General features: G+C 41.3%; 1 protein-coding gene across 1 annotated transcript in view; it reads left to right on the forward strand.

Moving 5' to 3' along the window:
* The first annotated feature begins 550 nt into the window (after positions 1–550).
* HMCN1 (hemicentin 1) overlaps positions 551–21,734 on the forward strand; it is a 327,054-nt gene continuing 305,870 nt past the window's right edge. Inside the window, exon 1 of the mRNA XM_073356688.1 lies at positions 551–1,215. Within this exon, the coding sequence (XP_073212789.1) occupies positions 927–1,215 (289 nt within the window). The 5' untranslated portion in view covers positions 551–926. The remainder of the gene's footprint in view (positions 1,216–21,734) is intronic.

Genomic DNA, 21,734 nt, shown 5'->3' on the forward strand with positions numbered 1-21,734 from the left:
TCTTTCTCTTTCCCCGCCCCCCGTAGGCTCCTGGCAGGTGGTGGGGGGCAGTCACCTTAATTTTATTGTGGAAGGAGAGGTTCATATCCAGATCTCCCCACCCCTAAGGTTGAGAGGGAGTACGAGGGTTATCCATGTCCTCCTAGCTCAGGAATTTGCAGGCCAATCCTGGTGAGTACATTGTTCCTAATCACTAATGGAAACATTCAGCTCCCCTGACTGTCACAGAATGGTGGGGGAACCACACATCTGGGGTGAATTTCCTGCTTATGGCTCAGTCCTGCTTTTATTGTTATCACTGAAGGTTTTGCTCCAAGTGATTCTGTGGCACTCAAGTGACCCTATAAACATTTTAAAAAGTCTCCCTAAAAAAGGGCCTCTAAGGCAAATGCAGGGGGGAGAATGGGTGACCAATGGGAAGCCGAGGCCGGGCTAGGCATCCGCTCCTTGTGTCTCACAGCAGCAGTTGGGAACCTCGGGCTCTGGCCGGAGACTCCAGCAGCAGCAGCCGCAGCAGCACGTTGGGAGCCTCTCTCTGCCTCTTGCCAAAGATCCCAACAGCAGCAGCAACACACACAGCAGGGCATGGATGGGACTCTCTCCCCTCACTCCATGAGGCATTACAAGAGTCCTACAGACAAGTAGACAGGAAAGGGAAAGGAACCAGAAACTACACACAAACAAAAACTGCTGCATCTCTCTCCCTCCCTCCCTCTCTCAGAGGGCTGGTGGGGTGTGTGTGTGTGTGTGTGTGTGTGCGTGTGTGTGTGGAGGGGGAGGGAAGTAGCAACTCGGATCTAAGTTGTGCAAAAAAGGTTTTGTTTTGTTTGTTTTTTAAAAAATTCAAATCCATTTCTCAACTGGAGTGGAAGCCCTCTGACACTTAGTGAGTACCAAGCACGCTGCTTAGGCACTGGGGAGAAAAAATGATTTCCTGTGGAAATATCCCCATTTGGAGAGCGGGATTCTGCACAGTATTCTTGCTGGCTCTCTTTTCTTCTTGCTATGCACAAGATGCCAATGCAGAGAAGGAGCCCAGAGCTGAAGAAATCCCAGAGGGAGCATCCACCTTGGCATTTGTGTTTGATGTGACTGGCTCTATGTATGATGACTTAGTTCAAGTTATTGAAGGCGCATCTAAAATTTTGGAAACCTCTCTGAAAAGACCTAAGAAACCACTTTACAACTTTGCTTTGGTGCCTTTCCATGATCCAGGTAAGGAAATATTTTTCCAAGTCCAGTTAACTGGGAAGATCCGTGTGTGTATGTATGTATGTATGTGTGTGAAGATTTTGGTGTCATCCGCTGAATTAACTAAATGCAGTATATAATATGTAAAGGCAGAGGGTTGCAACCACATTTTAGAAAAAAAAGGGGGAGCACAGAATTCTCCTTGGAAATGAATTAAAAAATAAGAGGCAACTTTGTGCACTTTTGAACATCAGTGCATACATATTTTGTTTAATGTCTGTAACCCTTTTTATATGGAATTCTCAACCAGAATAATTTGCCAGTAACAAGTTACATTCTGTTAACTCACTCCCTCCTGTCACGTGCATACACAAATATGCATTGTCACCTCTGAGTGCTTAATATGCCTGCATTTCCCCATCACATACACGCAAATTGATTTTAAAACATGCACACGCACAGACTTTGAAAGTATCCAGTATTGCTCTGGCAAAAGCCATTTTATGTTAAAACTAGACTTTGTCCTACTAAAGAACATAAAAAGAATTTTGGACTACAGAGTTCCATTACCTACACCTACAGAATCATGTATCCAGTCTCCTCTGATAAAATCGCACGTTTGTTTGTAGTCTTTGTGTACTACTTCAACAAGCTTTCTGTGAAACAGGTAACTATTCTACTGTGCTGCTTGTGTTTTTCCCTCATTCCACTTTTTTCCTTTTCTGCTGTATGTCTTGGTATACCTTGTCTTCCTGTTTTTCAGTATCTCTTTTCTGTCCCTTTTCTATCCCTTTTGTCTGGATTTCTCCTCCTCCCTTGTCAAATCTCTCTTCACAATTTGAAAAGGAAATAGGAACTGGATGCCCCTAGGCTATGGATTAGCCAGCACAGGGAGAAGTTCAAACCAAACTTTTTTTTAACAAAATCCCAAACCAAAAAAATCTGTTTTAGAACATGATTTTCCTGGTTCTAGTTTCCTCTGAGACACTTCAGATTGCAGCATTCTAGGAATCAGTCACAGGAGCTCAGGTAAGACTCCCTTCCCTCTATTTCAGATATTTAGGTGCTTTTAGAGTGACGCCGTCAATGTAAAAAAGAGAACACCCCTTGCCTCCGCCCAGATATCTGCCTGCAAAATGTTTACCTGATATTGTCAAAAATAACAGCTAATATCTATAATGCTGAAAGATTATTGAAAAATTCATGTTTTCTTTTTTCAGTTTGTCTATTTGGTGCATTTTTATATTTGCTATGTTTTTATAAGGTTGTCCATCATGATATAAGACTGATTCTGCGAAAATTGTCAGTTTCACTATTTCTTCTGTGAAGGCAGTCAGTTTCCTTTGTCTTCCTGTTGCTGCCTGAAACACACACATTTAAAAAATAGGATATGGTGATTGTAAAGTCACAAAAATCAGCTGCGGGGGATTCTGGGTTGAGTGTAGAGTATGAAACAACTTTTATGTCATTTTAAAAAAATCATCTGGATTTCAGGTTGACAGTTCCCTTTTGATTGTCCTGCCTTTTAATTTTAAAACTTTTATTTTTAAATGGAAGATTGATCAGATGCATTCTAAACAGAAGAAATTCCCCCATAGAGTGATTCACTGTAACAGCTAACCAGATTGCTCTGCTTTTTAGGATGATTTGTTCAGGAACACGTTTCTCAAACCCAAAAGCAGGAAGGTAATTTTTGTCAGGCAAAGACATTTTAAAAAAAAGTTAGTATAGATTTGCTCCTTCCCTTTGCTCCTCCCAATAAGCTTTGGGTAGGACACCCCACTTATATTTCAGTGATTCTTTCAATGCTTTGTTTGTATTGCGGATTACTTTTAAATCTCATTTCCATAAACCCTCTTTTCATTCCCATACCCTTTGTGTTCTTTCCCTCAGTCACTCTATTCCTTTTGCCTACTCTTCCCTAGGGTTTTTCCTTTTTCAGTCTCTCACTCCTCTCCTATTCTCACTGTCTCTGCAGTATCCTTGCTCTCATTTCAGTCTGGTTTTCCACCTCTGTTTTCCATCCCTCTTTGTTGTCCCCTCCCCCCTGTGCAAAGGAACCACAACGCCAGTGCCACTTTCTCTCTCAAAATCCAGGAAGCCCCTTCCCCTCACTGTCTCCTTCCTTCCATCCCCCAGGAAATCCCTTTCCTTGATTACTGAAATGTTAACATTTCATTTAGTAATTAAAATGAAAATTAAACCCTTATAAATTGGAAAGCATACAGCAAAACCTGTTTGCAGTATCAAATTTTACATTATTATACATCTGTTTTGCATCTTTAGATGAAAGCTCAGCTTCCACATATAGCCTTGGAGGACAAGTGATAATTTGGTCCACTTTCGTGAATGTTTTAAAGTGGAAAATAAATACTGTCATCTTAAGTTTAAAATAATTTTTGCTTTCTTAACTTTTGAAAACTTTATTTCTGTAATTTGGCCCCCACAAACCAATAGCAATTTCTTCCGTATTGGCTTCTTCTACCTTGAATCATAGAAATGCAGCAATTGCCATATCTGATCAGACTTTGATGTGTCAAGTCCAGTATCCTATCTCTGAGAGAGGCCAATACCAGGTGCTTCAGAAGATGGTTAAGAAACTCTGTTCCAGAATTGGTCACTAACCTTGTGGATGTAGTACAAAGTAGAATTTCTACAAATCTGGAATAATAATCACTGGCTTTCTGCATTGTGTCCCATTTCTTGGCCCAGATCTAGTGCTATTCTTTTTGAAATTCTGTTAGGTGAAGTGGTGGCTATGAGAGATTCTTTAAGTTATGTCTGTCTGTCATTATTTAAGATTTGAATGATTCCACTCTGTAATTTGCCTTATGCTCAGCTGCCACACAGACAAACTGGCTAGTTCTTCTTTTTTAGTGAGGTGTTGGTGTCCATTATGTATTCTTTCCAACAGGTGTCCTGCAATGAGTGCATTCATATTGTGGTCCCACAATGGGTAACCTTTATCTTCAAAGACTTCCACTGTCTTTGCATGTCATTGTCTGGATGGACTACTGGATAAGTAACTGGACCATGCCTGTCTTATAAACTTAGCTATTGTTGGAATTTTTTAATTTTCATTTAGCTTATTGAAGGTTTGTTCCTGTGAAATGCTGAGTTTTAGTGTGTTTTGAAGACACTTAGTGCCTCATACCATCAGATCTTATAAGCCAGATTCACGTCTGATGCAATGCCATTTCGTCCAGTGAAGTTACACTATTACAGCTGGGGTGAATTTGGCCTTGTGTACGTTAGTTTGTTCCCGAGGTGACATTGCATAGTATACACTGGGCTCTGTTGGATTCAGTCTCTTGCAGTACAGCTTGTCCCATGTGGGCTAGTGAAATGATCCAACCAGACTCAGAGTACCAGATATTGAGTGGAGACAGTCATTGTTGCTGAGGGAGGAAAGTGTTCACCAAAGATCTCCAGCAATCTCTCCTCTTGTGTGTCTCTGCTTCATATACCCAAATTAATCCAGCTGTTGTCTGGACCAGGGGTAGGCAACCTGCGGCACATGTGCCAGAGGTGGCATGCGAGCTGATTTTCAGTGGCACTCACACTGCCCGGGTCCTGGCCACCGGTCCAGGGAGCTCTGCATTTTAATTTAATTTTAAATGAAGCTTCTTAAACATTTAAAAAACCTTATTTACGTTACATACAACAATAATTTAGTTATATATTAAAGACTTCTAGAAAGAGACCTTTTAAAAACGCTAAAATGTATTACTGGCACGCGAAACCTTAAATTAGAGTGAATAAATGAAGACTCAGCACACCACTTCTGAAAGGTTGCCGTCCCCTGGTCTGGACAAATTTCAAAAAGTAGTTACCAATTGGCTCAAAAAGAGGCCCTCTTAAGTCGACATGGAGTGGGTACGTGATAGATGGAAAAAGCCACGAGAGTGCCTTTTGTTTCTCTGCACAAGGCCTTTTTCATAACAGGTTTGCACAGAACAATTTTGTCACAGGTGAATGTAAAACTGAACTCTTACTGGTACAGGGGTGGGCTCTGGATTGCGCCCGCCCCGCCCGGAAGGGGGTGGGGCCTTGGGCAGAAGGGGCGGGGGTGGGGGGGGTCAGCGTCCCCCAGCCAGCCCATTCGCGCTGCCTGGCCTGCACCACCTGGGGCTCCAGTGGCAATTTAAACGGCCCTTTTAAATTGCCAGCCCCAGGGCAGCTGCTCCTTCCGCCACACCCCCGCTCCATCAGCGGCCCAGGCGGGCAAAAGGGGCAATGACGTTAAAGTGCTGTCGTGGCAGCGCTTTAAGCAGGGTCCTTTGCCGCAGCAGCGCTTTAACGTCACTTTCCCTTTTGCACCCTCCCCCGCCCCGTCAATAGGGACCCGGCAGGGCCGCCAACGGGGGGTGCAAAAGGGGCAGCGATGTTAAAGTGCTGTTGTAAAACGCTGCAGTGCTTTAAAGTCAGCTGTATGGGCGAGTACCGGTGGCCACTTTTTACCTGTATGCTGTACCAGCCTGTACCAGCTTTAACCCCAGAATTTTGTACAGAATTGGTTGGCAGAATTTAGAATTAATATTGAGAAGACTCTTTCACTGACTTACACATTTCTACTGCATAGAGCTTCACTAGGGGAAGTTCCTACAGTACTTCTGGGGTAGATGTAACATTCGGGTCACCTAAATGTATTGCTGAGGAAAGAGTTGTAATGTTTTATAAATGATGCTGTGAGGGCATAAAACAAAAAAACTCAGATGTGATGTGATTTGAAAGATTTTGAGGATCTTCCAGTGTCCCATGTTTATTAGGAAAATCCAGTCATTCTTGTCATTCATAATTTTTTTTAAATAAAAAGTTATTTGGTGGATCACCTCAAGTAAATTTTCATTAAATAAAGATTGTGCCCTGCTTATCCATTTCTGACACACAAACTTTCAAATGACTTCCGAGTTCTTTAAAAGTCCTGCCATCTCTGACACAAATGGTAATTAATATATTGTACAGTATGTTACATATTATCTCAGTGCTGCAGTATAAATATATGGAAATAACATGGTTTTGAGGTGGTGGAGATGGATACAGTTTTAATAACATCTAAGTGAAACTACTGTCCCCTTGTAGAAGAGAAAAAAATTAACCACTAGAGATGGGTCCTATTTAGAGAGATTTTGAATACCTGTAGTTTGAGAGTTGGAATCTGGGATTTGGATTGGCCCAGAATGGTGGTTTGCACAAAACTAAGTTCCGGATTCAGGTTCTGATTGTACCCTCCCCCTCCATTGAAATTTTGGGTTGTTTTGATCAACGCCATTCCACCCTTTTTTTAACCCCAGACCTGTCTTCTGACAATAACTAACCATTGTGTTAGGTTCCATGTACTCGTGAAGCATCCAGTATATCTGAGTGGGGTTTGGGAATCAGTTTACCAGTGCCTAAAGAAGAAAGTAGAAGTTGTATAGACTGTGAAGGTTGTTATTGACAAATCTCCAGCAAAACATTTATATCCCATGCCAAAGTTTTATTACAAAACTAAATTAAGGAGGGTTGGCACAGGCAGATTTTGCATAAGAACTAAAGCTCAAGATCAAAGACTACTTTTCAGTTGTCTGTGTTTGGTTCTGACATCCCACTGGTTAACTCTCATTGAGTTCAGTGGAAGTAGGACAAGATCCAGAATGCCTGTATTTAATGACTGTGGCCAGCCAGCTCATTTTTTTATGCCATTAAGGAATTTTGGAATAGAAAATGAGCCTAATGGGACAGATTAATCCTTGGTGCTACTTGGTTAAAGCAAATGGAGTCACACCAGAAAGGAATTTGGTCCCATGTAGTTCTCCCTGTATTTTAAACAAATATTTTTGTGAATGTCTGTTTTAAAGAATACACTATCATAATTTTATCTTAAATTACAAGGAAAAATGAAGGTAAGATAATGACTTTACCATGAATATAAATTGCAGCTAATGCATTAGATATGTAACTGAGAGAACATGAACAATATATCATACACATCTTATATTTTTAGAGGTAGTCCAATTACAAATATGGCACCTTAATGTGACACCTAGATTCCAGATCTTCAGAGGAGCACCTTTTAAAATTAGACCCCAAATGTTTAGGAAGGTTCCCACTCCCAACCCAATTCCTCAGAAATGGAGTACAATGTTCTGTTTGTAAATTCTGGTATGATTAACTTGAATGTTTTGGACCACATGAGAACCAATAATTGTTGTTATTTGTGTAATTTTACTGAAAAACTTTTGATACATATTTGTTTTTAGACACAGGTCTTATTTTCTCCTGAGAATTTGATGGAAGTTGTATTTGTGTAATAATGTCACATACTGAGGATTGTGTGAACATTCTAGTGAATTTGATAATCCTTGCTAATTAACACCTTGCACTTCTGCAGGATCATCAATCTGAGGCTCTCAAAGCCCTTCACAAACATAAATGAATTAGGTTTCATATCATGCCTATAGGTGGTAGGAAAGTATTATTATCTCAGTTTTACAGATGGAGAAACAGGCTTAGGAAAGCTTAATGACTTTTTTAGAGTCACATAATGGGTCTATCGTCGGTGGCAGAGCTGCGGATAGAACCACATCTCAAATAGTCCCACTTCTGTGCTTTACCCACTAATCCTGAAAAGTAGTACGGTCACAATACCATGTTTAACTTTACAATCTTCAGTGTCATTCCTTTGACGTACCTTTGGCTGGCATTGCTATTACAATGTATTGGTTGCTATGGTATACAATAGTTTGGAACATGTTCAGAAGGCCATAGGAAGGTTCTTTTTGGATACATGATTATATGTCTTGGGCACAACACAAGGCATGATAACATACCTTTTAGTGGCACTGAATTAAAAGGTTTCATACTTTTGAAATGAAAAAGTGCTGCAGTGGATCCTAATCTATTGTTAAGGGAGATGTGAAGCTGTGTGCAGGAATGGTGAAGTATGAACCTTTCTTTGTGTCAACTACAGCACTGAAAAATCCACTTGCACATAATGAATAGTATATTGTACCCAGTGAGTGACAGTAAGCCATCTATTTCTGCACAATTTGATCTTTGATTTAAAAGTATTCCCTCATGATTGCAAATATGAACCAATGTATTCCTGTCTGCAAATAGACAGTAGCATTGCCTCTGCTGTTGCTTATAAGTTTCCCAAGCGACAGCAAAATAAAATTTAAAAGACACTTGTCAGTATTACTGTGGTATTCAGAACTCCTCTGATAGCTTATCTGCAGTGTGTTGCCTTGAATTTTCCCATATTGGGCCATCCCCATTTTGGTCAGTTGACAAGAAGATGTGAGAATACTTAACATGGGGAAATAGATTCAATATTTGTAATGACCCAGCCACTCCCAGTCTCTATTCAAACCCAAGCTAATGGTATATAGTTTGCATATTAATTCAAGCTCAGCAGTTTCTCTTTGGAGTCTGTTTTTGAAGCTTTTCTGCTGCAAAATTGTGAATATCACTACAATTTTTTCCCTCTTGCTTATAATAGCTCATCTTAATTAATTAGCCTCTTACAGTTGGTATGGCTACTTCCACTTTTTCATGTTCCCTGTATGTGTGTGTGTGTGTATGTGTGTGTATATATATATATAATCTTCTTACTATATATTCCATTCTATGCATCCGATGAAGCGGGCTGTAGCCCACGAAAGCTTATGCTCTAATAAATTGGTTAGTCTCTAAAGTGCCACCAAGTACTCCTGTTCTTTTTGTGAATACAGACTAACATGGCTGCTACTCTGAAACTTCAAAACTCAGACCTTATGTTTTAGTGGGGAGCAGGAAAATGGATTGATATATAACTGTGTAGCATTCTACTTAATGTACTATATCCCTGTTGCATCTCTAGAACTGGCAATTTCAGTGGGAACAGATGTGTGGATGAGTTTTCAGAATATACTGAGATTGGTCTTTTGTGTGCCACAGTGTGTTGTAGCACAGGCTTTCTTTGCATCCTGATGTCTGACCATGGAAAGAACCATTCCGGATGCTGTAATAAAGCTGTGACAGTGGTTTTGAGGCTTGCAAACAGATGGAGTGATGTGAGGGTGAGGTTCTTTTGACCCTTGATGCTGTGGAGCAAAGCTGCCAGAGAGCTACTGATTATTCTTGCACATGGAAAAGAAAAAGCGAGACATCAAGATTTCTGTGTGAGAGAGAGATTAAGCAAGGCTGGTGCAAGCTGTGTGTGTGTTCTAGGCAGACAAGTCACGTGGCGCCCTCTCCCATATTTTGCTAGCATATTCTCCTGCTCTAGAGTGCTTATGTGCAAACTGGAGTGCCAGTCCATCAACCGCTGAAGACACCAGCTTGAGCTCTCACATTCTGGTCCACTCCATTGCAAGTGTTCTCTGTCACACAGGAACTGTTTCCCTCTGCACTCAGTACATCATTTCCCCCTTACTAAGTAGGCTAAATTGTTTGACACATATTTATATCCAGTATTTGGGTAATTTTGAGGGGAGAAAGAATAAAGTGCTTGCAGAAGAGGTCTCGGGGACAGGTTCCTATGAGGAAATGTTTTGATAACTTCTGATATTTGGTGGAATCTGGTGTACTGTCCAGAAGTATACATGTGAGCCAAGCATAAAAATTATCCCAGGCATAGCTGTTAAAGTGAGGTCTAAACTCCACTAGAGGCAGAGGAATCCCTTTTTTTCCTCTCTCCTCAATTCAAATACTACTTTTATCAATAGAAGTATGAGTTGTTATATAGCTAAACTATCTAATGAATAAAATATGACTGATAAATTAACAAGTGTGATATGATTGTTCTGACACTAATTTTTAGCTACTCATTATAAGGGGTCGGATTCAGGCTGTACTAACTGAATCTCCTGACGAGCACTTTTCTGGTGGCTCCAGAAGTTTCTGAAGAATTAAGCTTTATGGGTGAGATTTTCAGAAATTTGGAGGAGTGGCCAAAATCTCCTTCCATTGAATTCAATGGAAGTTTTATTATTGACGTCACTGGAAGCATAGTTAGGGCAATGGGTGCCCTTGGAATGGTATTTTTAAGTTTTTGTCCATTAATGGTTAAAAGATAACTTCCTAAATGTAAAGCTGTGTAATGCTGTCTTACTGAGTTTGCTGATTAGGTTGAAACAAGAACTCAGCTCAAAAGGTGCTAAATCTGAAATCTAATTAAGCTTGCTTGAAGGTCGGGATAGTTAATTATTTCACTACTGATCAGTTCAGCAGAAATGTTTGGCTACCCTGGTACTGAAGGTGGAGCCTATTCACATATTTTTATTAATCATTGACTTACACATTTTTGATCTTAAAATGGTGAAAGAACAAGATTTCTGGTATTTTTGACCCTACTGTACTGTAACTGTGGAGAATAACTCTGATCAGGTGAAGGGTTACACTAAAGGATCTACATATCCTGTCCATCTCTATTGAAATTTCTGTGATAAACAGTAAATGTGTTTGGTGACCTTAATTTAATCCTTTGTGATATTTACAAGGTACTGGTGTATAATAGGACGGCCGTCATCTTGGTCATCTCCAGAGGTTTAACCTAGGTACTCCAGATCTAAAAGCAGGAATCTCTACAGCTTGAGCAAAAGACATTATTGACAACACCAAAAGTTCAAAAATCATGAGGCAGACCCAACATTTTGTGAGATTGTCCAGAAAAGTTAAATCATGTTTTTTGGTCTGTCTTCTGATTTTTGAATTCCCCCTGCCCACCCCTAAAGGTTTGTGACAATTACATTGTTGCCAACTTTTGCAAATTTTTCATAAATAAGATTTTGGCCTCTGTTCTTGCTAGAAGACCCAACTGAGATCCAGGTTAGGCTCTGTACACACCCTTAGGAAGAAACAGTTCCTACCATGAAGAACTTTCATTTTAGTGCGAAACAGCATGATGAATTTGTGACATGGAATTTAGAACCATGGTCCACCAAACTCACCTTACGTAGGGGTCATCATACTCATCTGTGCTGGATTCAAACTGGTAACCTATAAGTGAAAGTCTCTGTAGATCATTAGCAATGCCTGAGGCATCCAAACCCCACTCATTATAATGTTTCAACTTTGAGAATGAGGTTTGCTTTCTGAAAATATATGTTTATTATATCAAGTTTCTGGAGTTTACACAAGTAGCATCTTCCACTTTTTGGGCACACAGGCAAGATCTCCCATGTATTGTTCTCAGTTTCAACCATACTCTATAATAAAATACTACATCCTGTTCTTGAAGGCTCCCATGAGCCAAAGTTGAAACACTAAATATGCAACACTAAAATATTAAAATATCAAATTCATTTCTAAGTAGTGTTATACAATATACAATCATTCAAACAGACTCTTAACACTAACATTTATTTTCCATCACAAGCAGGATTTGTATCTCAAGACCTTTTTCACTTCTGCTATAGGAGTATGTGGGAAGGCATTCTGTTATACTCTATGTGAGCCAGCCCATAGAGGGCAATATGTAATCCACCAGCAAAGTCACATGACAAGTGTTTGGGAGACAACAATGGAATGCTGGGCATCAGAATTGCTGGCTCTAGGAGCAGAAGGTAGTCTAGGACAGTGTTTCTTAACCTTTTTGATAGCAGGACTCTGCTTGCCACCTTCCTAAACTGTATCAGGGAGATCTCCGGTCCACAGACTGATCACTGACGAAACACTGGTGTAGGGGTTGTATCCAAGTATAACAATACCCCTGTTTGGGTCATTTGTGAGGACTGAGCCTGGAACCTCAGGTTTTAAAAACATTAGCCCCTCCCACTTGAGCTGAAGAACCACAAATATTTTTGTGGAGGCAGTAGCAGAGTCAAAAATCTCTATATGTGGCCTAGTCTTTAAAAGGCAACACAGAGGCACATTGTATTAGTGTGACTTACACACGCATGTGTGACATGTTCCTTCTGAAAGGCAATGTAGCAAAGTGAATGAGACTTGGGTCTGTTATATTCGAGTTCTGTTTCCAGAATAGCCTTGTGCAACTTCTCAGTTATCTTATCTGTAAAATGGGTGAGTGATATTTATGTCCCTGGGGGTAATAATATGAAGCCTTGCTTGCTTAATAGTAAGGGCTGTGAAGGGCACAGAAACATTAACAGCATTAATGGAAGAGCTAGAACTCATAGCCTCATGGTTTCCAGTTCAGTGAATTATCTCTCTTTCTCTGGTTTTGTGCCCCACAAATTTCACGAAGGCAGGAACTTAATTGTGTTTTTGCAAGAGTTCCTGCAGCAGGAACAAATAGTGTTGCTTGCAATAATTTCACAATCGTTGGCAAGACTGGCTAATGGCCTTAGTCACCTACTTGGGAGCTGTAGTAGATTCATATCCTCTGTTGATTGGGTACGGAGGGAGAAATCTCTCTCTTCCCCCACTCACACACATGTAATAAAATAGAACCTTTAGTGATTCTTGTTAAATGCAGAACAGAAGTTAGGTCTGGAGCCCCAACTGCCTTCAAGCTATGAATAAAGCTCTTTACGCTTTCCCTGCCCCAAGACTTATATACACTGTCCCTTTTACTTCTGGAAACAGTAATTGTTTAATGAGAGTGCACAGCAATGAGGTGAACACACTGTGAGCCAGGAGGCATAAATATTACATACAAGCTCTCACTTTAATCAAGTATTAATGTTCATTATACAATAATTTTTCAGTGATATATTCTAAAGGAAATGATGAAGAGGGTAGAATTTTGCAAGTACTGATCATCAGCCACAGAATACTTGGCTCTTGAATTGCTAATCTCATTCAATTACAGCAGATTTGCTGAAAGATAGTTATCAAAAATAAAACAGAAATGCCTTGTGCAGTGGGATATTAATATTAAAAGCCCTCAGTGAAGGAAAAAAAAAACTTGAAGTTCAGGTTAAATACCATAAAAGATCATTTGTTATACTAAAAAAAATCAAGCAGTGAGAAAAGTTAAAATGTAGGGTCTGATGCTCAGTTACTCTGTTCTATCCTTGGGTCAGGTATGGGGAAGAAAGGTGCTTTAAAGCCACTTCTGCACTCCTTGTATTTTGGCATCCCAGGACTCCCTATAAGTAGTCCTAGGAAGCAGAGAATGGTAGTCACACGGCAGTTCACTCCAGCCACACCCTGACTTGTCCCCAGTCCACTTCATACATCACGGGCTGGGAGCAGTGCTGGTGTACGGCACTTGTGTGCACTCTACCGTGGCTGGGGAGGCAGTTCAGGGGCCATTTCTACACACTTCCTTATGCTGTTGGAGCATTTTGAAGGGACCTTAGTGCAACTGAAAATCAGTCTCTTAGGATGAAATCCTGGTCTCATTGATTAATTGGAGTTTTGCCTTTGAACTTTAATGGAGTCACCATTACTCCCATAGTTACCATTTTCTAACTGGAAAGGTAAAGCCTATTGAAAAAGGAATTACAAATGAAAATCATATGTATGAATGTATACATCACAGTTTATCCCAAGGTGCTTCATAAACATTAAATATGGTAATCATGTCAGCCAGTTCTGTGGTAGAATTCAGCAATTGGCTAACAGTGCACTGCAGCACTACAAAAGTGTAGGAGAGAAAGTGAAGAATTCAATCACCAATGGGATGTTGAAGTAGACAAAATATAATTATTCAGTTTGCTGTATGGCCAGATTATGAGAAGTACCATGGAATCTTGATTCTTTGATGACTGCAAATTGTTGAGATCTCCATTTAATATCTTCTGTGAAAGATGGCATCTCTCCTAGCATGGAATCCTTTAACACCCCACAGGAACACTGTTTTGTTGGTAACTCAGAGGGAAGAGTAGCTCCCATTGAATCACTAAGTTTACTTTCTGCAGTACTTGAGCTTTTCCTGCCACTGTGCCTAACTCTACTTATCTTATGAGATCTCTCAAGATCACAGCCCATGGTGGCTACAACTGGAGGTCCTCAACTATACAAGTTAATTTAGAAGTCTATTTTTTTTATTTTTTAATGTGAGGGAGGTGAGAGGGATTGGTGATAATTCCTTTAAGATTTTACTGAGAGTTTTAAATAAGCATGGCTCAAAGGTAATGCAGAATGACCTTGGTATTGGGGCCAGATTCAGTCAAAATGCCATCTAGCTTCTCTGCCATGGAAACTTAGATAAAGTTGTGGCAGACCTCCAAATAACACACACAGGCTTGTACACAAGCCCAGTGGTGAATTAGTGTATTCAATCTGGCCCTTAGTCAGGTGAGGTAGTTGATTAGGAATCAGATAACCAAGAGGTCAATGCAGAGGGGACTTGGTGGGGAAGGGGTGGAAATTTGATTTAGTAATTGATTTTGAAAGTGGCCTGACGAATGTAAAGGGGGAAACCTACAGATAGGAAAAAGAAACCAGAGGTCAATTGGTATGTGCTCTCCAATCAAAGATTTGGTGTTGGCATTTGCTCTGTGTTTTGGTTTTGAAGGAGACACATTCATCAAGGGAAATATTGGGAACATATGTTTGTTAGATCCTGGATGACAAAAGCTGTAACTGATGAAAGAGGCTTGCGCTGTTACTTGAGCTACTTTCTATGCTTTGGTAATTGACAATTTTGTTAAGAGGATCAGGATAGACTGAGGAGCTGTGCTTTCTCCTGTTAATTTGGTCTGACGGCTGCATGCACTTAATTTGCTGCTGCTGAGAAGGATGCATATTTATACATAAATTACAGTACTATGTATGGTTCATTCATAGTTGGTGGCGGTCTTTGGAATTTCCTGTTTAGGTTTATTATTCTGACTTATTATACTCATATTTTACCCTCTTACAAGTTTGCTTTTAGCTGTCTATTATTTGATGAGCTATTGGTTTGTCCATTACCGATTCAAGATTTGTATTTTGTAATTGGAATAAACTTTGTGTTTCAAAGGGTTCAGTGTTTTTAGCATCATTCATGCTTCTTCTGTTGATGCTGTATAGAACTTCCATTGTTTCTCTTTGTTGAAAGTATGTAAGCCCTGCCCAATTTGAATTTTGCCCCTGGATGTGTGGTGCTCAACTCCAGGCCACACTCCCAATGACTCTGTCATTTGAAGTCACTTGTAGGGGCTCCTCGCCCTATCAAATTCCACAGAGCCAGACCAGGGTTTTCAGGCACAGAGTGCTCCTAGCTTCTACCCCCTTCTGCACTTAAGCTGGTGCGCCTAGGATTGGTTGAGCGAATTTGCAGCTGGCATACATGATAGTAAGGGACTTCCCCTAAACGCTCCCCAGGATTTGCCCCCTAAGGTATGTCTTGACTGCAGAGTTAGGCTGGGTGATCAGTGCCCAGGTGTGAACAGCCCCACCCCAAAGCCCTACCCACATTACAGTGTCCTCACCATTTCTGCATTCACTTATGTGTATCTGGGGTTATATCCCATAGCTCTTCGTGCTGAGAGGATCTAGGGTTCTTTCCCAGTTATTTACGTGGCCTATTACAGACAGTTGACAAGAAGGTGTGAGTAACAGTAGGGAGAAATTAGTATTGGGGAAATTAGGTTTAGGTTTTGTAATGACCCAACCACTCCCAGTCTTTATTCAGGCCTAATCTGATGGTATGCAGTTTGCAAACTTCTTGTCAACTGTTTGTAATGGGCTACTCTCTTACCACTTCAAAAGTTATTTTTCCTCCTCTGGTATCCTGCTGTTAATTGATTTATCTCGTTAGACTGACCTCACACTTGGTAAGGCAACCCCCATCCTTTCATGTATTTATACCAGCTCCTATATTTTCCACTCCATGCATCTGATGAAGTGGGTTCTAGCCCACGAAAACTTATGCCCAAATAAATTTGTTAGTCTCTAAGGTGCCACAAGGACTCCTCCATTGTATGTGCTGATACAGACTAACCCGGCTACCACTCTGAAACTTTACAAGCTTGTTACAAATGCAGGCAGGCTGCAGGACCTCAGGCTTTTTATTAAGATATATGAGCCTGTTGCACTGTATCTGATGTGCTCTTCCATTCTGACTGTCTTTGGAACCTTTGGTAATCTCCTCCTGTTCCAAGAGGCCTAGAGTGGAATTATCTAGTTCTGCTCTAGTTACAGCTCTCCTCCTAAAATATATTTAACCACAGATTTTAATCTGCAGGATATTAAGGTCAATATATATATGTAATATGAAAATGAAACATTCTCAGACACCAAGCCAACAAGAAGAGTTGCATAAATCTCACATAGCAAAACGGGGCTGAAAATAATGAATTTATTTTCAGTAGTCTATTCGAATTACCTGTTTTGTCCATCTAATCTATATCCTCCATAGTGGTGGACTCATTACCCACAGGCCTCTGCCAGCACTTAATCATGGGCATAACTTTAATTACATTTAGCTCAAATGCATAGATGTTTTGGGGCCTTTGTATCACGTAACATTACTCACAAAGAAAAACTTGCATCTGCTAGTATAGTGTGAAGGGAATGTTAACAAGTGTGTGAGGAAACAATTGCAAACTAAGCTCCTACCCTGGAATTGACACTTTTTGGGTAGATCTCTGGACTGGTTTAGGGGGTCCACCCATGCAGAGTCAATTGCAGGACTGAGGTCTAAATGAAGGGTTAGCTGTAACTTTCCTCCTTTGTAATTTGGCACCATTTTTCAGAATGGCTGTAACATTCCTTTCCACTCTTATGTCTGCTATTATTCTAACTGCAGCACTACAAAATATGAAGACAGTTTTAAAAAATGTTTCAGACTGTTATACTAAGTCAGCTGTCCTTAATACACACTGCATGGCAAAGAAACGACTTAAAATAGGTCCAAATTCTGTACTCAGTTTCACCAGTGTAAGTGTGGGGTAACAACATTATAATCAGTAGAGTTACTTTTCAGGTACTCTGATATGTAACGGGAAGCAGAGAATTTTGTTCCAAGTTTTCAGACTGAAAATTCCTGCTGTAGTAGAGTCAATTGTATTACTATCATCAGTTACTTATGAGGGAGAAAATGTTTTCACAGTTAAATGAAAAAAGACACAGATAGAAATCCAGGTCAGCATGCTCAGGATAAGAGCTCTAATCCATGACCATAGGTTATTGCTGGATTCCTGCCATGTTGTTTAAATTAGATTCAAGACCTAGAGGGAGTGTATGCAGGAAGCCATTGTAATTTTCATGCCTTAGACACTAGTGTATTTTCATGAGCTGAAGTTAAGCGTCTCTGGGGATGCTGAATATCACTGAAACATTTCCTGAGTTCTCTTAAGTGCACAATGGTATGCCCGACTCTGTTTTGCAAGGACAGTGTTTTTTGTTTAGTTAGTGAGGTCGTAATGTAGCCCATTGAACCAATGTAATCTTGGGCTTCTAATTGTTTGGAGAGAAAGAAAGGGAAAAGGGAAAAAAGGCAATTTAAAGGGAAAAAAGTATGTTTGTCTTGTGAAGAATAGCTCAAAATGAATCTTTACTGTGATTTTTTGTCCCCTCTAATGATGTGTATTTTTATTAACAAACCCAAAAGCAGAGTGTGGCCTCACTACTGCTGTGTGGGAGCTAGTAATCTAGGCTCTAATCCGGCAAAGTACTTAAGCAAGTCCTTAACTTTAAATATGGGAGTAATCCCATTGGTACAATGATTTTAAATGCTTAAAGTTAAGTACATGCTTAAATGCCTTTCTGGATCAGGATCTTACTGCCTAGAGCCACCAGACTGGAAGTTAGGAGACCTGGGTTCTATCTCTGCCGCTGTCCTGCTGGTGCCTTTGGGTAAATCACTTTATCTCTCTGTGCCTCTGTTTTCCTTTCCACCCTCTAGCTGTCTTGTCTTGTAAAACAACTTGCCCAGTGGGGCCCCGATCTTAGTTGGAACCAGTAACCACTTTAATACGAATAGTAACAACAGGCCCTGTGCTCTCCTGAGCTCAAGTGTTGCACCCTCTAACACGCCAGCAGGTGCTGGCCATCCCAAAAAGGGATATGGAAAAGGCAAGGCTCTGGCTGTTCTGCAGGGCTCTGGGAGGCATGGTATATATCTAGATGCCACACTCTAAGTAGTTCCCTGTGTGACATTTTTGCAGATGTGAATGTGTGAAGCGAGGGAGTGTGTCTTGAGCCAGTCAGTCTCTTCCTCTCTCTTATCTAATAATAAATTAATGAGAATACTTGCAGCTGGGGATCTTAGAGTACTTTCACCTACTTGGAGGTACATCCATAGTATTAGTCTCTTATTACAGATGGGTGAACTGAGGCACAGGGAGCTTTGGTGACTTTCCCAGTGGTAGAGCTGGGAATGGAGCCCCAGAGCCCTCACACATAGTCCTGTGCGTTAGACACAGGCATCTTGACCCAGTTTGTCACTGTCACTCCAGATGAATTACATTTGGCAGGTATGCTCCCAGAGCTCCTTTTACAGGCCAGAGAAGACATTCCATTGCCACTTACAGGAGTTCCAGCCAAGCAGGCAGGAAAAGCTGTCCTAAGGATTCAGACCAAACCCAGTACTCACATGGGTGGTGAGGTCAGACCGAGAGAGGGATTAATTCAGGAATTTGTTGTTTTCCACAGATCTGTACCTCTTGTGCTTTTAAGAATAGAAGTGTTTGTGGTTAAGAAATATCTTGGTTAAGCCTGTTTTCCTTGCTTTACTGCCACATTTTCCCTGAAGGGTGTGACTAGGAAACCAGAGTTGCCATATCAAGGTGGACTCAGGGGCAGGGAGGAGTGATGGGTCTAAGCAACTGGGAGTTCAGGAGGACTGTGGCACTGCTTCTGATGTCTAGGCAGCTGGATTGCAGGGTGTCAGATGTGGTGTCTGCTCCTGGGAGTGTGCCTCACAGATCCAGATCTAGGAACAAGTGACCAGTCACTACCCAGACACAGGGGGTTAGTAGCTTGTGGGATTCAGTAGTTGGATCCAGTGCTTAATTTGTAATGAAAGAGGTGCTGGGGCTCAAACAGTTTTTTTTACTTTCATAACTGATGTGGCCAGCCCAGCGGTGCCAGGGCTATGAACTACCAAGCCTAGAGGTGCCGGGACTCAGTCTCGGCAAACCCCAGCACAAATTAAGCCCTGGTTGGATCCAGTCACAATAGACAGACTGTTTATTGAAACAGGAGGGCTGGCCTAAGTTGTAACAGTGCTACAGGTGTGTTTATGAAGAAAAGTTGCTGCAGTTACATCTGATGAAGTAATAAAGCTATATAAATGTAAGCCGGGTCAGAATGAAGGCTTCCCTGACAGCTAGCTGAGAGGGGGAATGGCTTGGGTGTGTTTATGTAAATAAAGTTTGCTCCTGCTCTGCTTACATTTTCAGCAGATACAGTGGTGACAAAGTGATCAACTTTTGCTGGCGTTGGGTACAAATCACCTTAGTACTGAATGCAGAAGTAGTGAAATATGGTTACCACTGTTGTAATTATTGTAGGAATACAGGAAAGCAGGACTGTGCTTAACCTGTCCCAAATGAGGGCCACCCTCAGATGAAAGAACCTCATTAAGCCAGGGGCCCGAATGTCAGAGCCCTGTGAAAGTAAGAGGGCTGGGGCAGGTATCCCTAGCCAGGAGGCTGCACACTGTCATCAAGGGCTCTCCCTAGACGGTTTAACCTGTTCCTCACCACTGTTCAAAGAATAGTGCTAAATAGTCTTTATCAGGAGCGTCTTTGTTATGCTAAATGCCCAGTCAGAGTTGAAATCAGTTGTGGTAGGACTATGTTTCTGCCTTGCCTGCTAAGAGCTAAAAATAACTGAAAACTGAAATCACTTGAGATCATAGAATCATAGAATATCAGAGTTGGAAGGGACCTCTGGAGGTCATCTAGTCCAACCCCCTGCCCAGAGCAGGACCAGTCCCCAACTAAATCATCCCAGCTAGGGCTTTGTCAATCCTGACCTTAAAAACTTCTAAGGAAGGGGATTCCACCACCTCCCTAGGTAACGCATTCCAGTGTTTCACCACCCTCCTAGTGAAAAAGTTTTTCCTAATATCCAACCTAAATCTCCCCCACTGCAACTTGAGACCATTACTCCTTGTCCTGTCATCTGCTATCACTGAGAATAGTCTAGATCCATCCTCTTTGGATCCACCTTTCAGGTAGTTGAAAGCAGCTATCAAATCCCCCCTCATTCTTCTCTTCCATAGACTAAACAATCCCAGTTCCCTCAGCCTCTCCTCATAAGTCATGTGTTCCAGATCCCTAATAATTTTTGTTGCCCTTTGCTGGAATCTCTCCAATTTTTCCACATCCTTCTTGTAGTGTGGGGCCCAAAACTGGACACAGTACTCCAGATGGGGCAGTGTTTCTGCCCAGCCTGCAAAGAGCTGAAAATTACTGAGAGTGATGTACAGAGGTCACAGCACAGAGGCAGGTGGCAGCAGAAGGCGACTAACAGTTGGTGAACAAGTGGTTGGTATGGCGGAGAGGCGCGATGAGCGGCCAAAGGGTGGCTGGTGGAGAGGTGTGGCAAGAGCAGTGAGCAGGTGGCCAGCAGCGCGGCGGTGGAGAGCTGTGACGAGCGGCCAGCAGGATGGTTGGTGAAGAGGCGCGGCGAGAGGGATGAGTAGGCTGCCGGTGGAAACGTCAAGCAGGCGGCTGGCAGGAGTGGCCAGCAGGGTGGCTGGCAGTGAGCGAGCAGGGTGCCTGAGCAGTGGATGTGTAAGGTACCTTTTTACCCCAATCAGGGGAGAGGTGAACTCTGCAGATGCACCTCTGAACTCTGGGTCTGCATTGTCCAAGGACAGCAACTGTGAGTGGGGTGCAGAGAAATGTTGGGCACATGAAAGGGACTTTTGGGTTGCTGGACTTAAGAACCTGAGGGGAAAGGGACACTGCCCAACCTACTTGGGGATGGGTCTTTTACTCATGGTTTATGTTTATGAACCCTGTTTGTGGTATTTTCTCAAATTAATGCCAAGTTACTTCCCTCCTTTTAGTAAAAGTTTCTTTTCTACACTCAGACTCTGTGCATGTGAGTGGGGAAGTATTGCCTCTCAAAGGCGCCCAGGGGTGGTGTATAAATTTCCCAGGTTACTATAAATTACCCGTCTTGAGCCGGTTCTGTGTTTTATCAATGGAAAGGAACCCCTAGATAATGAACTCAGCCCTGGTTGCTGCTGGCTCCACCTGGCAGAAGGTTACATAAAGAATAGAAGGAAAAATATTTAGTTTTGTTATATCAGTAAGTTGAAAAAGAAAAAAAATGTCTAAAATTATTTGGGGGAAGACATGCCATAATATACACTTACTTTAAGTCTTAGAGGCAACATTTCTTGTAGAATATTGACACGATTTATGTTCTTTGGCACTATCACAGTAAACATAGATATAACAGTTCCTTTAGATATAACTAGATAAAACTTCCTATAGGAAAACTTAAATTAAAGGCCAAAAAGCTACAATGAACCAGCATTCAAGTGTCTAACTTAAATTCATAAGAGTAAGGACTATCTAAGTTAAGACTAACTTCAGCATTCATTTATTCTCTCCTAGATACGCAGATGTAATTTTCGTTATTATTGACAGTTATCCTTATCAGAAGGAGAATAGTCTGGGTCATTTGTATTACTGTTATGTAGTTTATATGATCTCTTAAGGGTTATGTTTTTTTTAACGGCTTGGTGGATTTGTGGTTTGGGTGTGGTTGATTTTTTTCCT

This window comes from Lepidochelys kempii, chromosome 8, assembly GCF_965140265.1.
Source record: "Lepidochelys kempii isolate rLepKem1 chromosome 8, rLepKem1.hap2, whole genome shotgun sequence".
NCBI lineage: Eukaryota > Metazoa > Chordata > Testudines > Cheloniidae > Lepidochelys > Lepidochelys kempii.